The 18,231-nt window shown below is 36.2% G+C and overlaps 1 protein-coding gene across 5 annotated transcripts in view; it reads left to right on the top strand.

The window, feature by feature from the left end:
* Nucleotides 1–10,996, top strand: part of MYBL1 (MYB proto-oncogene like 1) — a 43,543-nt gene extending 32,547 nt beyond the window's left edge. For 2 of the 5 annotated variants that reach the window (XM_060610655.3, XM_060610650.3), the window contains 7 exons: nucleotides 1,880–2,022; nucleotides 2,586–2,700; nucleotides 5,929–6,045; nucleotides 6,139–6,243; nucleotides 6,657–6,836; nucleotides 8,358–8,482; nucleotides 9,910–10,996. In XM_060610655.3, the coding sequence (XP_060466638.1) occupies nucleotides 1,880–2,022; nucleotides 2,586–2,700; nucleotides 5,929–6,045; nucleotides 6,139–6,243; nucleotides 6,657–6,836; nucleotides 8,358–8,482; nucleotides 9,910–9,922 (798 nt within the window). In that variant the 3' untranslated portion in view covers nucleotides 9,923–10,996. Of the gene's footprint in view, nucleotides 1–1,879; nucleotides 2,023–2,585; nucleotides 2,701–5,928; nucleotides 6,046–6,138; nucleotides 6,244–6,656; nucleotides 6,837–8,357; nucleotides 8,512–9,909 lie in introns of those variants that run through there. The other 3 variants (XM_060610652.3, XM_060610651.3, XM_060610654.3) reach the window with 3 other exon arrangements.
* Nucleotides 10,997–18,231: the final 7,235 nt, after the last annotated feature.

Genomic DNA, 18,231 nt, shown 5'->3' with positions numbered 1-18,231 from the left:
TTTCCAAATGTTGATGAGCTCGATTACATTAGATGTTTAATATTCTTACTAGCAGTTTGTTGCTTTGATAAAAATGGATAAGGTATTTAAATGTATACATGAGAGTGCTGAGCTCTGGTACATCAGAATATATCTCATAAAGTATAGTAGTTACATTACAGTATCTTAAAATTTTTAGAGCTAAAAGGGATGTTTTAGGTAAGTAGTTGCACATCTTTATAGGATTCATCAGGAAATAGGCCCAGAAAGGTAAAATGGTTTGCCCAAAGTTATCTGATGGCAGAGCTGAGACTGAGATTGTTTCCTGATTAACTGTTCAACAGGTATCAAGTGTATATTCATAGATGACTGCTGCCTGGAAGAATTTCATGTGTCTGAAGGTTTTCTAGGCATGTCAGGAACTATCTGCTTTCTCCTGTAGTTATGTCCCTGGGCAGCAGCTATTTATAAGAGATACAGGGCAAACTGTATCTCTTATTTTATAATACTATCTTTCTTAATGAATACTGTGTTCGAGGCTGTGTGCTAAACACTTTTCTTACAGCATCTCAGTTAATCCTCTTGCAAAAAACCTTAGAAGGGAGGTGGAATGAAATTCAGAAGTTAAGCAGTTTGTCCACAGTCAGTTAGTAAGAGGATGGAGCTGATGTTTGCTGAAAGTGTCTTTTTGATAGAGGTTAAAAAGTTTTACAGGAAAAGAAGTAAGTTTAATGGTCAAATAAACTTGGAGGATGCTGAGATATTATTGAAAGTGTATTTTGATGCTGGGAAGATTAGGAGGATCTGGCTGTATACAAGCACTGTGTTCTCTGAAAATTAAACCCCCTGTGCTTCAGGGGATGCAACTGACATGGACTACAGTTTGAAGAGTTGCATTTCCCAACATCACCCCAGCTCTTAGAGTCACAAAGCATCCTGAGGAAGGTGAAATGGGGTTGGGCACACCAGCAATTTTCTATTTTTGGAGTTTTGAACACTAGCAATTTTTGTTGAAGTTTAAATTCTAAGGTGGAAAGTAGCTGAGAAGGTTGAGTAATGATAAGAAAGACCTAGTATCCCATACGAAAGAGCTTGAATTTTATCCCATAACTCATGGGCATCATTGCAGGGTTTTGAGAGGGTGTGACTGCTAATCTCAGGGTTAAGTATTATAAATATTAGGAGCCAGAAGTGATAGAGCTAGAATTCATTTCAGTTATAAGTAGCCTTAATTTCCACTTCTTCCTACCACTGCTTCTATTCTGTTGGCTACAAAAATAGTATTTCATGGTTGTATGTAAGTTAAGATTCAGTGAGTAAATTGTGTCATTTGGAAAATGAATTCTTGATACCGATTCTGGCTACTCCAAAGTTCTGAGAGCTGTATTTTAGGTAAGAAAATTTTTTAGACAGCTGTATTATCAGCAGAGCATGATTATTATTTTCTGAATTCAAAGTATTCTCATGGAAAAGGACACTTAAGATTAATAAAGACACTTATTAATAAAATAATAAAATTTTTCCAGTTACACTGTTGTATGAATCTGTTTTACTTAACAGTTTCTGTAGATTCCTATTTAATAATACACTGTTTTTAAATTGTTGTATGGTGTTTTGTAACTTTTGAATATTTTTTAAACAACTATTTTGAATGCCTATTATGTGCTAAACACTTAAAAGAGCTGAGGAGGCAGTGATGAACAAAATAAAAATTCCTGCCCTCATGGAGCTTAATTTTCATGGAGTGGAATGTAGATGAAATATTATTGATAATTCTATTCTAAAAGGAATGGAGAAATATCTTACATTTGAAAATATCTTTGAAAATCCTATCAGTGTAATATTTGTGTAGGGAAATTAATGTTCTAGAAATTGTCTTTAAACTCTCTTCCTTTTTTAGTTTTTCAACACATGCCCAGGAAATGAACAAATTAATATAGAAAATCCTTCATTTACATCAACCCCTATTTGTGGGCAGAAAGTTCTCATTACTACTCCTCTTCATAAAGAAACAACCCCCAAAGATCAAAAGGAAAATGTAGGGTAAGTAGTATTAAATAATTGTGTTAAAGAAAATGGGAAGCACAATTTTAAGAGTAGATTAGTGGGGTTTCGGGCTGGATCAATTGGTGAAGCATGTGACTCTTGATCTTGGAGTCATCAGTTCAAACCCTATGTTGGGCACAGAGCTTACTTAAAAATGTGTAATAAAAATGATCCTGTTTTTAAAAAAATAGGTTAACTTTTTGTCCACTTATACAAATATCCTAATCCCTATTCATATAGGACTTAGAATTGAAAAAAAAGATCATAACCTCATATTTTATCCCTCGTGAAACAAGGTAAACATAGTGGAAAACTTTGATATGAAGCAAACAACATTTTTAGTACTTTTTTTACATTTGTTCTTTTTCTATTTTAAGATGATTGATTGCAGTAAGAATTAGTTTAGGCAAGCATACTTTAGAATACTCCTGGAATGTTTAAATAAAGCATGTGTATATGCAAGAAAAATTTAGTGTAATGCTTTTATCATGGCTTTGCTTTCCTTAACTCTTCTAAAATCAAATTTTGACTATAATACAAATATCTAAATGATTGGCTAGGTTTAGAACACCTACTATTAGAAGATCTATATTGGGTACCACACCAAGAACTCCTACTCCTTTTAAGAATGCACTTGCTGCTCAAGAGAAAAAATATGGACCTCTTAAAATTGTGGTATGTATACTCTTTTTAATCTTAAGAATTTTCCTAATTTTAATAAAACACAAATTTTAGTATTTATCTTTGAATCTTTACATTTTAAAAAAGATGTGCACAGAAATTGATAAAATGTGATTTATTGATTTATAAGTTAGAATTTGTTACGTTAATCTTTTTCCTTAACTTGTAACTAAACCTTTGCTTGGCTTGTTTTGAATTTATACTTTTTTTTTTTTTTTACTATTATATCATCTAGAGAAAGCAAATCAAGTGTCAGTTGAACCCTTAATATTAAAACCCACATTTTAGTAGTTTCTGTGGTGGTTACCTGCAGTAGAATAAAATAATTTTAATATTTTGATATACATAAGCACTTTGCTGATAATACTTATGACTCTGATAAGGCTCAGTTTTCTATTCAACCCACATCTCAGAGGTTATTTCTGAAGATAAAAAAGATAGTAGAAATAAAGAGGTTGGTGCTAAGTTTCAAGTAGTATTTACTTAGTTGCTATTATTATTTTAATAATAGTGGTAACAATAGTAGTTCATAAATGGAGGTGGGAAGTATAATCTGTGCTTTTGCATATATATTATCAACTGGAAAGTATGTTAGATGAGTTATGGGCATTTTAATTCCAGACAGATAACAGATTTCTGACAAATTAGGTTCATTAGAAATAAACTATTTTTAAAATATTGGTCACTTCTAGGAAACTTTAGTTATGTTTTTCTATTTATTTTTTTTAATTTTTTTTTTAACGTTTATTTATTTTTGAGACAGAGAGAGAGACAGAGCATGAACGGGGGAGGGTCAGAGAGAGAGGGAGACACAGAATCTGAGACAGGCTCCAGGCTCTGAGCTGTCAGCACAGAGCCTGACGTGGGGCTTGAACTCACGAACCGCGAGATCATGACCTGAGCCGAAGTTGGCCGCTTAACTGACTGAGCCACCCAGGCGCCCCTATTCATTTTAAAATTCATCATTAATTCAACAAATAATTGAGTCCCTAATAAATAGGTGCCAGGCACTGGACTAGGCTCTGGGGATGTAATGTTGAACCTGTCAGGTATGGTGTCTGCCTTCATAGGAGTGTGTAGCCTAATTGGAAGTTAGACAAATAAATAATGATCTGAAGGCATAAGAATTCTACAGTGCTTCAGGGCCATTTGGTCAACATATAAATTGAATAAAATTGTTATTTTAGTAATAGTACATGAGAGAGCGCCTGGATGGCCCAGTTGGTTAAATGTCAGGCTCTTGATTTCAGCTCAGATCATGATCTTAGTTTCCCGGGTTTGAGCCCCGCATTGGGCTCTGCGCTGACAGTATGGACCTGCTTGGATTTCTTTCTCTCTCCTCTCTCTCTGCCCCTCTCCCACTTGCGTGTGTGCTGTCTGTCTCTCTCTCTTTCTCAAAATAAATAAATAAACATTAAAAAAAGTAATAGTGCATGAGTAATTAGGTTTTAAGTGACCTAAAGTCCCTGTCAGTTTGTTCTCGTTTGGGAAGAATTTATCCATTGGCAAAACAGATGATTTTTGTCAACAATTTAAGATGAAAAGAAAGTAATGATTTAGTAATTACAATTTCTAAAATATCCATATGCTCATACATTTGTTTACAGCAAGTTGACTTTTCATTCTTCCTCCTCCTTCTCCAGTTGTTATTTACTGAGTACGTACTATATGCTAACCATTTATTTTTCTAATGTATCTTATGAGTCATATGCACTTCTTCGAGATGGCTCTGGAATTTTAATCAGGTACACCTTAAGTATCTGTTGCTTTCTTAATAAACATTGATTCTTCTAGTGTTCATTGAAAATCACTCAAAAGACTAAAAACTCTGGAAGTCCTTTAAATATAAATCTAAATTTTGGTAGTATCAAACCTAGGAAATATTAAATACAGTAATTCTTTTCTTTGTCACATTAGGACAATTAAGAGAATAATTCATGGTAGCGAATGAATTCACCTGTGTCTTAGTCACTTCTCTAGGACATTTGTATTCTTATGAGGGAAAAAGAAATTATAGATTTTTTTTAAGAGCACCTAATCTATATTATTTGTGAAATGTAATCCTTAAAACAAAAACTCGTAGAGCAATGCATAGGAACACTGACATAATTCTTTCATATCTCAGGGTGTAGGTGAGAGCACTTTAAAAATTCTATTTCTGGGGGCGCCTGGGTGGCTCAGCTGGTTAAGCGGTTAAGCATCTGACTTTGGCTCAGGTCATGATCTCTTGGTTTGAGTTTAAGCCCCACCTCAGGCTCTGTGCTGACAGCTCAAAATCTGGAGCGTGCTTCGGATCCTGTGTCTCCCTCTCTCTCTGCCCCTCCTCTGCTCTCGCTGTGTGTGTGTCTCTCTCTCAAAAATAAAATAAACATTAAAAAAAATTCTATTTCCATTTTTAAAGTTTTTGTAAGTGCTTTGAAATATCATTTATATATGAATGTTATTCTCCCTAGCTTTGTTGACTGCTGGTCATTCTGTGCTGTCAGTTTGTTCTTTATTTGGTGGCACTTTGATTACTTATTTTTTTTAAAGCAGATCTTGGTTATGGAAGGTGTTTGATATAATTAAACAAATTTTTGCTTAGCTATTTGATAGAAAGCTAGATAAATAATATTTTGAGACTATTTCACTATTCAGCCCACACTCAGGTTTCTTTCCAAAATACGCATAGACATACATATCCACACTGCTTCTTGAACACTGTCTCAGCTCTAAGCTTAAGGCTAGGGGTACAAAAGTATATACAAAGATGAAAAAGATGTGCTCACTGCTCTTAAGTAGCTTACACATTTAGTGGTAAGAAAAATGTGTTAACTAGTAATTACATGCTATATAATAATTACAACGAAAGTAGAGTAAGAGCTAGTGTGGTCCCTCCCAATTTGTTCTGTATTTCTTATTTTTATATAAAAATATTTGGGAAATTATCTCTCATCGGTTTAATTCTGAGGATCCTGACTGAAGCAGGAGCTACAGTAGATTCCCCAAGAAGATTTTTGTTTAGTAGCCTGGAATAAAGAAAGTGCCACACTTCATTCAGTGCTTGCAATGTGCAGTATTAGTTTTGCCATAAAACTGATTAAATTCATTCAGCTTATGTATCTATAGGCACTGGGTGAAAATAATGCCAATAATTAAAAAGTATAAAAGATTGGTTTCTATATATGGGGAAAAAAGGGAATTGCTATAAAAGACTTTTTAACCCTTTTAAAAACAATTTAGTCACAGCCACTTGCCTTCTTGGAAGAAGATATTCGGGAAGTTTTAAAAGAAGAAACTGGAACAGACATATTCCTCAAAGAGGAAGATGAACCTGCTTACAAAAGCTGCAAACAGGAGGTAATCTTTTAGTATTATTGTTAATAAAAGTCTTGATTTTAAAAACAAAAGTGACTTTACCATAATGTTTCTATTGTAAATTATTCATTCTAGCATACAGCTTCTGTAAAGAAAGTCAGAAAATCACTGGTCTTAGATAATTGGGAAAAAGAAGAACCAGGGACTCAACTATTGACTGAAGACATTTCAGACATGCAGGTTTGTAAAGAATTTTTTTTTGTTAACATGGTGGCTTGAAGTCCTAGTGGTTCTTGTTTCTTAGAGATTCATAGAGAGTTTCTTTTAGTATTTATTATTTTGCTTAATTCAGAGAGAAACTATTAACTATAGAGAATATTTTATTTACTTCCTTGTCTTTTATATTTGTTTTGAGAAGAGTTCACTCACTTGTGTATAATGTCAAAAAATGGTAGTTCTGAAAACTTTAAATTTCAGTATTTTTCTTGGGCTAATTTCTGAAATATTTAATTTTACTACATTACTAGAAATTTTATTGGAGCCAAAAGCTTTCTTGGAGGGAAATGAGCAGGGCTTCCACTACCACTTACTCAGTAGTCCCTCTATTTGTCTCCATTTTTGAATTATTTTCCTTTTTCTTTTTTCTCTCTTAGTCAGAAAATATATTTACAACATCTTTATTAATGATACCATTATTGGAAATACATGACAATAGGTGCAACTTGACTCCTGAAAAACAAGATCTAAATTCAACCAACAAAACATATACACTTAATAAAAAGAAACCAAACCCTAACACTTCTAAAGTTGTCACATTGGAAAAGAATCTTCAGGTATGAATTTATAAGTTTCTCTTAGTGATTTTTGTTGTTGTTTATTCAATTATCACTTTGGACTTATCACAAATTATACTTTTTCTTTTTAAATTCAAAATTTACTATAGTAGTAACTAAACATTCACCATTATTTTGTCACTCAAACTAGATTTGCGTTTTTGAGAGACTCCATCAGGACACATATAAACTAAACAATTGGAGTTGTAGCCAGAGTCTCTTCTGTTGATTTCTTAAGTACTATTTAATTTTAATTTTGATTTTTTTTATTAAAAAAATTTTTTTTAATGTTTATTCATTTTTTGAGAAGGAGAGACAGAGCGTGAGTGGGGGAGGAGCAGAGAGAGAGGGAGACACAGAATCTGAAGTAGGCTCCAGGCTCTGAGCTGTCAGCACAGAGCCCGACGCAGGGCTTGAACTCACGAACCATGAGATCATGACCTGGCCGAAACTGGACGCTTAACCAACTGAGCCACCCACGCACCCCAGCACTATTTAATTTTTAAAATAAAGATATCTAAGTTTCCTTCTGGCATTTCTTCTTCTGTAACAAATATGTATATCCCTAATTGTTATCTTGAAAGGGTAAGTGGTTGGAAGCAGTTTCAGCTTGATTTTGTTGGTATAATTGTTTCCAGTCAACTTTTTGGCTCAGAAGTTGTAAAACAAAATTCTTTTTTCTATTGCTGTGCAGCCATTATGTTGCTGTAAATGAAGCCTGGAAAGTTTTTTTACTACGTTATTGTAAGAATTCAACCCAGATAATTTGAGAGTTCGTTGAGGAGGAAGTTCTCTTCTTTATACCACAGTGACTGCAGCCCTAGCATTCTGACATTTAAGCAGTCCTTGAAAACATATTTGGCAATCAAATGTGGCCACCTCGTCTCAGTCCTTAGCTGCCACTCTTCAAAGAGCCATGAAGCACATTCTCTCAATCCATTTAAAATGATTTGATTTCCCAGTGTGTAACGTAGAACTTTTCAGGAAAAAATATATATAGCAGGCCATACCTATAACGTAGTAATCTTTATAATAGAAGAAAACCAATGAAACAAACACAAACTTGATCTTCTGTTATGAATATATTTCCTAATTTGCAAAACAAAGCGTTCTCAGCTCATTTTTTGACATTGCATCCTCTCTTTGAATCTTTTGCAAAATTTTGAAGCAATAAAGACTGACATTTCTTTCCATGTTAAGACTGATTTGATTTGGGGGGAGTCATGGGTAGAAACCTTTCAAACTGCCTCCACAGGTCTATAAACAATATAGATAGCTAAAAAACATGGACTTAAAAAAATAAAAATATGGACTTAAAAAAATTGGCCATAAATATTTCGGTATGTATTTTTAAAACATTGTTTAATGAAAAGAATCACAATGCCATTGTCAAAACATGTTTACAGTGATTACTTATCATTAAATCCAGTCAGTTGAAATAATTGACTTTTAAAAGTGTAATTGTGAAGTGGAATAGTTATTTTAGTAATTTTCACATCGCTATTAATATTTCCTTCACAGTCAAATTGTGAATGGGAAACAGTGGTTTATGGGAAGACAGAAGACCAACTTATCATGACTGAACAAGCAAGAAGATATTTGAGTACTTATACAGCTGCCAGCAGCACTTCAAGAGCTCTCATACTGTAATTGTTATTAAAATTGATGAAATGCCCCACTCTCTTACTATATTCTTTACTAAATTAGGTTGCAATGAAATTTTTGTCAAGTAATTGTTTTTAAAGTTTTAATACAGCACTAAAACGGTTTACATCATTTTTCATATTGGGCAGTCAGAAAGCCCAGCCACTTAAGTAAGGGGTAGGTAATTTCATAGTTTATTTTTTAAGAGATGAGATTTTTTAAAATTGTTTTTAAAGAACGAGATGGGTAAACCATATTAGAATGTTACAGATATCCTAAAATTCTCACATATTTTCTTCACAAGATACATGTTGTTACTCTCTTGATGCTGCAGTTTTTTACAGATAGGTTTATGAGTATGTATGACTTCTGCATTAGTCTGTGTATGAGAAGCACACATGGTTTTATGAAGTACTTTTGCCTATGTGCCAATTTCCTTAGGCTATCATTTACAAAGAAATACAATGGAAAAAAAAAATTGAAAAGGAGAGAAAGTTGCACTACTAATTTTTGGTATTTTTCAAAAACAATAAAATTAACTACAGTGTTAAATGTATTTATTTGAGCATAGTACTAAAAACAAAAAGCATTGAAAAGGGTTTTTTTCCTTATTAGTAAAGAGTCAGTATTTTCTTCATAAATCTCAGAAGAGTTTTGTTGAATGTATTGTACAGTATGTAGGCGCAAGAAGACTTTGTAAATTGGAAAGAAGTCTTTTTATAATTTATTTTCATTTTTAAAGCTTAAATGTAGATATTTATACCTATACAGGGTGTCCAGAAGCCAATGTTGTTTCCTGTTATTTACAGCTAACATAGTAAAAAACAATTTTGACTTTTAAGTATGAAATAGTAGTAAGTTATAGCTGCAAAGAATACAGTATCTTTACTGTATGTCACATCTACCTAAATATTGCACTATGCCCTTTAAATCATGTTGGTTATAAAATAGTTCTAAAAATTTACTAAATAATAATTTAATATTTTCTTTTTAAATTATATGGGGGGGGGTCATATAAATTAATCTGGTGATTTGTATATGTGTTTGAAAATTTTGCATTTTGTTTAAACAAATAATATGGTACTTTGGTCCCTAAAAACAGTCTGCACTTAGAAGTTTATTACATTTACTCAGTGTTTCAGAAGTAGAGAACATTACCTTTTATTTATAAAAATATTTTGTCCTTTTATAAATGTTTTGTGTTTCTCTACAGGTTACAACAGTTGCTTCAGTTGCCTGTTTTAGGTGTTTGCACTTATTTCTTTTTTGAAAGAATGTCTTTATTTGCTTTTGTGTAGAGATTTTATGTACTTTTTTTGAGACATATAATGGTGTGCTGTCAACTTAAACACTGACGGGCAAATAGAATTGTACACTGTAGTTGTAATTATTTATAATTGACACACTCTCTCCCTCTCCACTCCTGAAGTATGCTGCTATAGAAAATAGCAGAATCGGCTTGCTGCTATGAGAGAAGGAAAGAGCCACCACCACTTGCACTGTGTGAAAAGGTAAAAAGCAAATGATGGCAAGTTCTCAAGTTAACTTAGTGGAATCAACCATTACCAGGCAAATTCTTGCAAATGCCAAAATACTATGCCTTAAAACAAAGACAGCTTAAGATTTTCTGATGTTTTTATGTTAATAGAAATGGTAATACTAAGTATTTGAATTCCTAGCTCTTGAACAGTAGACCTAAAAGGGTTTTAAGCTATTTAAATCCACTTGCTCATTTTTGCATATTATATGTAGTGAGAAGTGAAGAAAATGTATGGTACTAAGATTATGCCTTGTTGATAACAAATAGATGAACCAATTTGAATCTTCTTAGTGTGTTTGTTAAGTATGTTGATTGCTTCCTAATTAGTGAACTTCTCACAGAAATATCACTTTATAAAAACCAATGATTGTAGCAAAATCATACTGGATCATTTCTATTTCAGTTACTTTGAACTAATAGCACATAATGGTTTTTGTTTGTTTGTTTGTTTTAATGTAGCCCATAGCCCTTAGCTGGTTTGGATGTACATAGTCTCCAATCACCAAAGTATAATATCTTGGAAGAGCTATATTTTTTTAAAGCATAATTTTTCTTGAGCATTAAAGTATCCCAAGTGTAATATATTGCAGATAAGCCTGGGCTTATTGGATGGACATAGAACGTATTTGGGTTGGTATTGGTTGAATCCTTTAGTTAACTGCTTTGTTGCTTTTTGCAAGAAGATTTTTAATCTTAAACGTGTCAGGCATCTTACATCACCTTATACTGTTGTGTTCATTTGAATTTCTTTCAGTATTTATAAAAATGCCAGACATACATGTAGCAGCCATACTTGCATGGAAACTGACTACACATATATAATATTGCATTTTGTTGTAAGGTTTTCACATTAATACAGCAATTACCCTGACTAAATTGAGTTTTTTGATGTATGGGAAAACTTTCCATTGTAAGAGAATCTTGCATACAATATTGACTATTAACATCCATAATAAAGCATCTGTGTACAAGCTGACTTGGCATTTCTCATTTCACTTTGGTTTTGTTTTATGATGTTCATTGCATCCTTAAGGAGTTGACCCAACATTCTGTTCTTAGACTTTTTCCCCCTCCTTTAGAACTACCTATACAGGTGATTTTATCTGTTAACACAACTTGACATCTTTACTCAGGAAGTGGAAATACTTACACAGTCTCTTGCAGAGCCATATTTTCATCTGCTTTTAGGTATTTCCATAGGACTCTTCTGTCAGTACCTTAAATGCATCTTCTCGTTTTCCGAACTTGGACCTACCTTTCAATTTTTTTTTTTTCCTTAGTGGAACACCACTTTTCTTCCATCACCCAGTGAAAAATCTCCTGCCTCCCTCACTCCCCGCATTGAAATCTGCAGTAAATTTCTCAGCCTGCATAAGGCTGTTGCTCTAATTCCATTCCTTCATCTCTTACTTGGATTATTTCCATTCTATAGAAATATCAAGAAATTGTGCTAGTGACATCAGGGTGTCACCTGCAAGGCCAAATGGTCACCCAGTCAGGTCTGTGGAGTATTACATTGCTTCAGTGTATTCATCACCATTTAGATTTTACCTTTAGCTTTCTAGGCTTAGAAATCTGATGGATTAACCCACCAAAAATGAGTTTACCCTTCAGTACAATGCTGATCTCAAATGTTCAAGACTGACACATGAAAGTAGAATGCCAATCTATTAATTTACAGTGTGAAATACAACTGCTAAGAGGATGAAGCACATTCTCTTCTTCTGTGTAAGCATAAAGAAACAAATACAAAAATCACAAAGAGGGGCACCTGGGTGGCTCAGTCAGTTAAGCGCCTGAGTCGATTTCAGCTCAGGTCATGATCTCACAGTTTGTGAGTTTTAGCCCGGCATCAGGATTCTTGGGATTTTCTATCTCCCTCTCTCTCTGTCCCTACCCCCCTTCAAATAAACTTAAAAATCACATAGATCTGATCACATATCTTCTGTTCAAAGACCTTCCATGATTGTCTGTTGTCTCCTGCACTTCCTAACATAGACCTGGTGACTTGGATCTTCCAAGAACATGTATGTGCATGCCTCTGCTTCCATGCCTGTGTTTGTAATGTTTTCTCTGTATGATTGCTTTGCTTTGTCTCCTTATCCTGTTAAAATTTTACTCATCCTTGAAGACACAGATCTGTGAATCATTTCCTGATTATCCTAGTGCTTCCATAAAACTTTCCCACTAGACTTTGTTTTCAAGAGTGGGGACTGCTATTTATAGCTCCTTGTCTAGCATGGTGCTTAGAAAAATCTCAGTAAGTGTTAAATTGAAAGAATTTTTAAAAATTAGTCATGACTATCAGGGAATATTAACCATACTTTATACAACAGAATATAAATGGCTTTGGTTTCTTAGTTATCTACATGGAACTAGTTTTACTTTATAGTCAATAAGCTATCATTTTGTTAGAATCTTTTAGCTCATTTTATAACCATGTAATTTCCTACTTAGTTTATGCAGCTATAGAGTGATAGGCTTGCCAGCTAATCAGACTTTTAATTATAATGTAAAACAGATGGTAGTTTTCTCAGAGGTACTTCCCACTCTGCGAAAAGTGAAAATTTATTTTTAATTAAGTAGTGGAGGGTAAAATGAACCAAGTGAAATTCAGTAAAAATTTATTTTTAATTAAGTAGTGGAGGGTAAAGTGAGCCAAGTGAAATTCCATCATAACTTTACATTTTCCCCTTCCCTGGCATTTTTTTTTTTTAATGAATAGATATGGTCAAGAATCTGAAATATATCAGTAGAAAACCAAAATAAAGTATATCAGAAAAAAATTATTCATGGCTGACATGTATCAAAAAGAGAATGTTTTGAAAACTTTTTAGTGTCTTGGCATTAGTACATTAAAAGCTGTTGCATTTGAGCAAACTCAGTATTGAAAACAGTGTACTCTAATGCCCTTATTTCTGCAGGTCTCAGATCTGGTGTGCTTTTTCAAGTTCCAAGTACAGAATGTGCTAGGTTTGAGTGGATTTTCCTGGCCAGCACAGGGAAAGAGGGAAGGAGATTGACTTTGCTGTGATTTTACTACTGTAATTTTGTAACCATAGCTCAAAAGATTGGATCAAATTCTGACACAATTTGCTAAGCCCCAATACAGTTAGCACTTATTTATTCGTTCAATTAGCAACCACTACTTAACCAAGTGCTTGGAGTACCTGGTACTAGGTATTGGGGATACTAAGGTAAACAGGACATGACCCTTCCCTTAAGGAAGCTGATACTCTAGAAGGGGATGTGAATAAGGGTGTAACAGAAATGGCATCTCTTCCTTAGGCTGAAAAATGAGGTGGATCAAGTAGCCAAGTTTCCTCTTATATTTGTAGATGCTCATTTGAGAATTCGGTTACTGCCTAGATAGTGTGGATTTCTTTTCCCCGTATACTGTGGACAATGGGTAGGCTCGCACCACCCAGGGATCTTGCACCACCCAGAAGCTCACAGCCTGAAAATTTGAGTACAGTGTAGCAGATGGGGCCATGTGCCAGTCACACAAGTTATGTCATTTAATCCTCCCAAAAACTCTATTAGGTAAACATTGTTATAATCCACTTTTATGGATATGGAAACAGGCTTAAGAAACTTGTCCAAACACACAGTACAATGTTGAGCTGGTATGCATTCAATCATCTGAGATTTGGGCTGATTCTTTAAAATTAAGCATAGGTTGGGGCGCCTGGATGGCTCAGTCGGTTAAGCATCCGACTTCAGCTCAGGTCATGATCTCACTGTACATGAGTTCGAGCCCTGTGTCAGGCTCGGAGGCTGGAGCCTGCTTCGGATTCTGTGTCTCCCTCTCTCTGTTCCTCCCCTGCTTGAACTGTCTCTCTCTCTCTCTCTCAAAAATAAATAAAGATTTAAAAATTAAAATTAAGCATAGGAAGGGGTGGCCGGGGTGGCTTAGTCGGTTAAGCGTCCGACTTCATGACTTAAGATCTGAGGTCATGATCTCATAGTTTGTGGGTTCAAAGCCTGCATCAGGCTCTGTGCTGACAGCTCAGAGCCTGGAGGCTGCTGCAGATCCTGTGTCTCCATCCCCCGCTCATACTCTGTCTCTCAAAAAATAAACATACAAAAATTTTTTTTTTAATTAAGCATAGTATACAGAAGAGTACATAGTGTATGATTTTCTTTTTCTATGAAAGTACAAAAACAGATGAAACTAATGTATGCTATTAGATGTCAGGGTAGTGGTTATCCTGGGTAGGAGAGTTGTTGAAAGGCTTGAGGAAGGGGGCTTCTGGAGTGCTTCTCACTGCTCTTCTTTAGCATATCTTGAGCCCATTTCTTCTGGTAAAGTAAATTTATGCAAAATGTTTACATGAAATAAGTGAATATTTCCATGGGCTATAAATGCCAAACATACAAATTTTGTTTGTAAGAGCTTACAATCTGATTGGCCCACCATTCCCAAGTTCCCTGTCACCCAGGGCTAGTACACTAGTAGACCTTCACTAATTAATTGAACACTTTTTGCTCAACAAGGAGTACAAATAGTGATAGATGAGAGGGCCTGTACATTTTTTAAAGTTTAACTTACTTTACCCAATTATAACTTTTAATAGACATTTTTAAATAAGGTATTTTACATTCTTTCCACCCCTGCCCCCACATTCTTTGAAATCCAAAATGCATTTTATACTTCACAGTACATCTCAATTCAGACCAGCCACACTTCAAGGGCTCAATAGCCACATATGGCAAATGGCTAGTGCACTGGGCAATGCAGTTTTAAGTCACCAGGAATTCACAGGGAAAATGTTTTGTAATTCAGAAGAAACACTACTCATTTCAGGCCACAACAGAATAACTTAGTAAATTACAGTCATTGGAATCTTTCCTCTCTGCCTTCCTTTCTCCCTGTGTCTTTTGGAGTTGATTACTTTAATCCCAACTCTTCTCCTTGCTGACCTTGGGACCATGCCTTGTCACAAGCTTCAGTTTTTTCATTAGTAAGATGGAGGTCTAATACCTTCTTACCCTCCAAATTGCCATCTCTTCCAGTGGATTGTAAGCTCCCTAAGAGAATGTGTCCAGCATTGAGCATACCACCTAGAACTATGCAAAACACAAAAGATAGAATAGTGAGCAAAAACAAGCAGCCCTGGAAGCATGCTTAAGTTCTGCAGGGGCAGGGGGGCGGAGATAGAGCTCTAAGCACTATGAAGGAGAGAAATATGGCCCCATGAGAAATTATGACAAAGGAAACTGACCTGTTTTCCTCAAGAGAAAGTTATGTGTGAAGTGAGTTCTAGCAGATGGATCATCATGAGGTAACTAGGTAAGGAGAGTAAGGCCTTGTGGAGGGAGCAGGCATTCCATATTCAAAGTCCCCAAAAGACCCCAAAGCCAGAGTATAACAGTGAGGTTGGTGGAGGAGGACAGTGCAAAGAAGGCTCCTGAAGAAGCGGGCAAGCCCTGGTAGGCCATGTTAACCCCTGGGAAGCAGTCTGATGGAGATGAGCATGTAGGATGTGTGTTAGAGGGTGCTCTTGTAATCAACACCTGAGGAAGGGGAGGGAACAGGACTGGGCAGAGGGAGAAGCTGGCCCCATATAGTGCTGTCTCATTGAAGACCTTGGCCGACTCCATGGGGAGCTCTGAGGCTCAGGTGGCCCTTCAAGATGTCCCAAGTCAGGTGAGGCCAGGTTTTTCCAACCCTGGGTCTCATTGAAAGTGGGCTGTACCGGGGCGGGGGGGTGGGGGTGGTGCTGCCCTTTGGTGAGGACTCTCCTCAGAGAGCCAATTCATTGACTTCAGTTTCTTTTGTGGAGTAAGAGGCAGGGAAAGACAGGAGGAACTGATGAGGTGAGAGGCATGTCAGAGATCTGATGAGAGTAAAGAATTTTTAAATGATTGGTGAGAACGGGGAAGGGATTTATCAGGGAAACACAGTAGAACTGCCAAGTAGTACTGAGGACTTGTTTAGGCGAGCATGAGTTCAGGCCCTCTGCTAGGTCCATAATGATGCTTTTGTGTTAATTAAGCCCCACTTGTGCCCTCAGCTGGGGTGCATGACCACAGGCCAGGGGCCCTGCCCTGATACATGGTGATACACATCTGCCTCACCCTTGGCATCCACTGCGAGGACCAGTTGATCCAGGGCAGAAGCAGATTGCATATCCATCTGCCAAATGGATGCAGCAAAAGGACTGAGGGGCAAGGGAGTGTGGAATATTATCAAGAAAGGTGGTTTGTGGGGGCGCCTGGGTGGCTCAGTCAGTTGAGCAACCGACTTTAGCTCAGGTCATGATGTCATGGTTTGTGAGTTCAAGCCCCGTATCAGGCTCTGTGCTGACAGCTCAGAGCCTGAAGCCTGCATCAGATTCTGTGTCTCCCTCTCTCTCTGCCCCTCCCCCACTCATGCTCTGTCTCTCTCTGTTTCAGAAATGAATAAACATTAAAAAAATTTAAAAAAAGAAAGGTGGTTTGTGGAATGAGGCAGGATAACCTCACTGCCTCATGAAGTGGAGGTCACTTTGCCTCTTCTGAATTTCCATTGCACTTTGTCTCCTATTTGTAGTTATCATTACTTCTGTCTCTTTTTAGAGCTTTTTGTGTATGCCTTGGCTCCTCTTCTAGATTTGTACATTTCTGAAGAGCTCCAGCTCCCACTGGGCTCCAGCCCTCAACAAATATTTTCTAAATATTCTGGAGAGTTGTTTTCTGGTTTTTGGCTCACCTACATTGACTTGGTTTCTAGATTAGCCAAGTATTTGTTAGTGGAGGAGGAAGGGAGCTTTGGAGCCACACCTTAGGTTCATCATTAAGTCATTCATGCAACCAATATTGACCATGTCCTACCATAAATTAGTAAGGATAAAACAGACTTGGTTCTAATCTTATGGGATTTGATATTTGGTGATATAGGGAAGGAAAAATTCTTCTTCTACCCTTCAAGGTCTTTCAGCTGGACTAAGAATTAAATTTGCCCAAGACAGATTAACAGAGAAAACCCCAAAGTTTTATTATGTGTGACAGAGGCCCAATAATGAAATCTGAGACCTAAAGAAATGATCAAGGCAGGCAGTTTTTATACATTTTGTTTTATTTTTTATTTTTTATTTTTTTAGTTTTTATACATTTTAGACAAAAAGACAATAAATTGTGAGGAATTGACAGGATAAACAAAACAGATGTTTGGGAGCTTTAACTAGTAGGGAATTCTAAGCAGAATTAGGGCCGAGGTAGTAGATTAGAAAAAAATAACAAGATTTGTTTCTACAGCTTTCTCGTCTTTAGAGATGTCTCTGGAGATAAAGATGTCTTTTTACTTCTTAGCACAGGGAGGATTTTTCATATGGGAGATTTGTTTCCTGCTTTCAGGGTAACAGAGAAGGGTCTGAGCGTCCTTATATCAGCATTTTCTTACGAGGCTTTTGTTTAAAATAATCAATATACCAAAGGGGCACATTTTTTGGTGGCCTGCCTTTGGCCCCTACAGTGGAGAGAGAGACACATTAAACAAATAACCGCCCTACTGACTATATAACTACAAACCATGATAAGCATTCTGAAGGAAAGGAATACAATGTTTTATGGATGTCTAGAACAAAAACTCCAGCTAATTGGGTGATTGGGCAGGAAAGGTTTTCATTGGGAAATGATGCTTGAGTAGAATCCCCAGGTGTAGAAGGGGTTAAGAAGAGGAGAGATAAAATATAAGAATATGAACAGAATGAGGGTCGCCTGAGTGGCTCAGTCAGTTGAGCATCCGACTTCGACTCAGGTCATGATCTCACAGTTTGTGAGTTCAAGCCCCACATTGGGCTCTGTGCTGACAGCTCAGAATCTGGAGCCTGCTTCGGATTCTGTTTCTCCCTCTCTCTCTACCCCTCCCCCACTTGCACTCTGTGTCTCTCTCAAAAATAAATAAACATTTAAAAAAATTTTTTTAAAGAATATGAACAGAATGAGGCTAAAATTATTTATTGGTTGGCATTTGCTATATAGGCTCTATGCAACCTTTCAACAGGGCAGGCTTTCTAGGTTTCTATGCTTCTGCTGAAACAATGCATTCCAAGATCAGAGGCCACAGCTGCAGGGGGTTAGGATGCATGCCTGGAAATGACTTATGTGTCTTTCAATGCTTCAAGAGGACCCAAGAACTGTGGTACCGGGTCAGGGAGTGTAGGAAGAAGGAATGCCAGCTCTTTGATCTCCTGGTTCTCAATTGCCAACTGTAGCTACTTCTGGCAG

This window comes from Panthera onca, chromosome F2 (genome assembly GCF_046562875.1).
Source record: "Panthera onca isolate mPanOnc1 chromosome F2, mPanOnc1 haplotype 2, whole genome shotgun sequence".
In the NCBI taxonomy this organism is placed as follows: domain Eukaryota; kingdom Metazoa; phylum Chordata; class Mammalia; order Carnivora; family Felidae; genus Panthera; species Panthera onca.
This window is presented reverse-complemented; position numbering and strand designations above follow the sequence as displayed.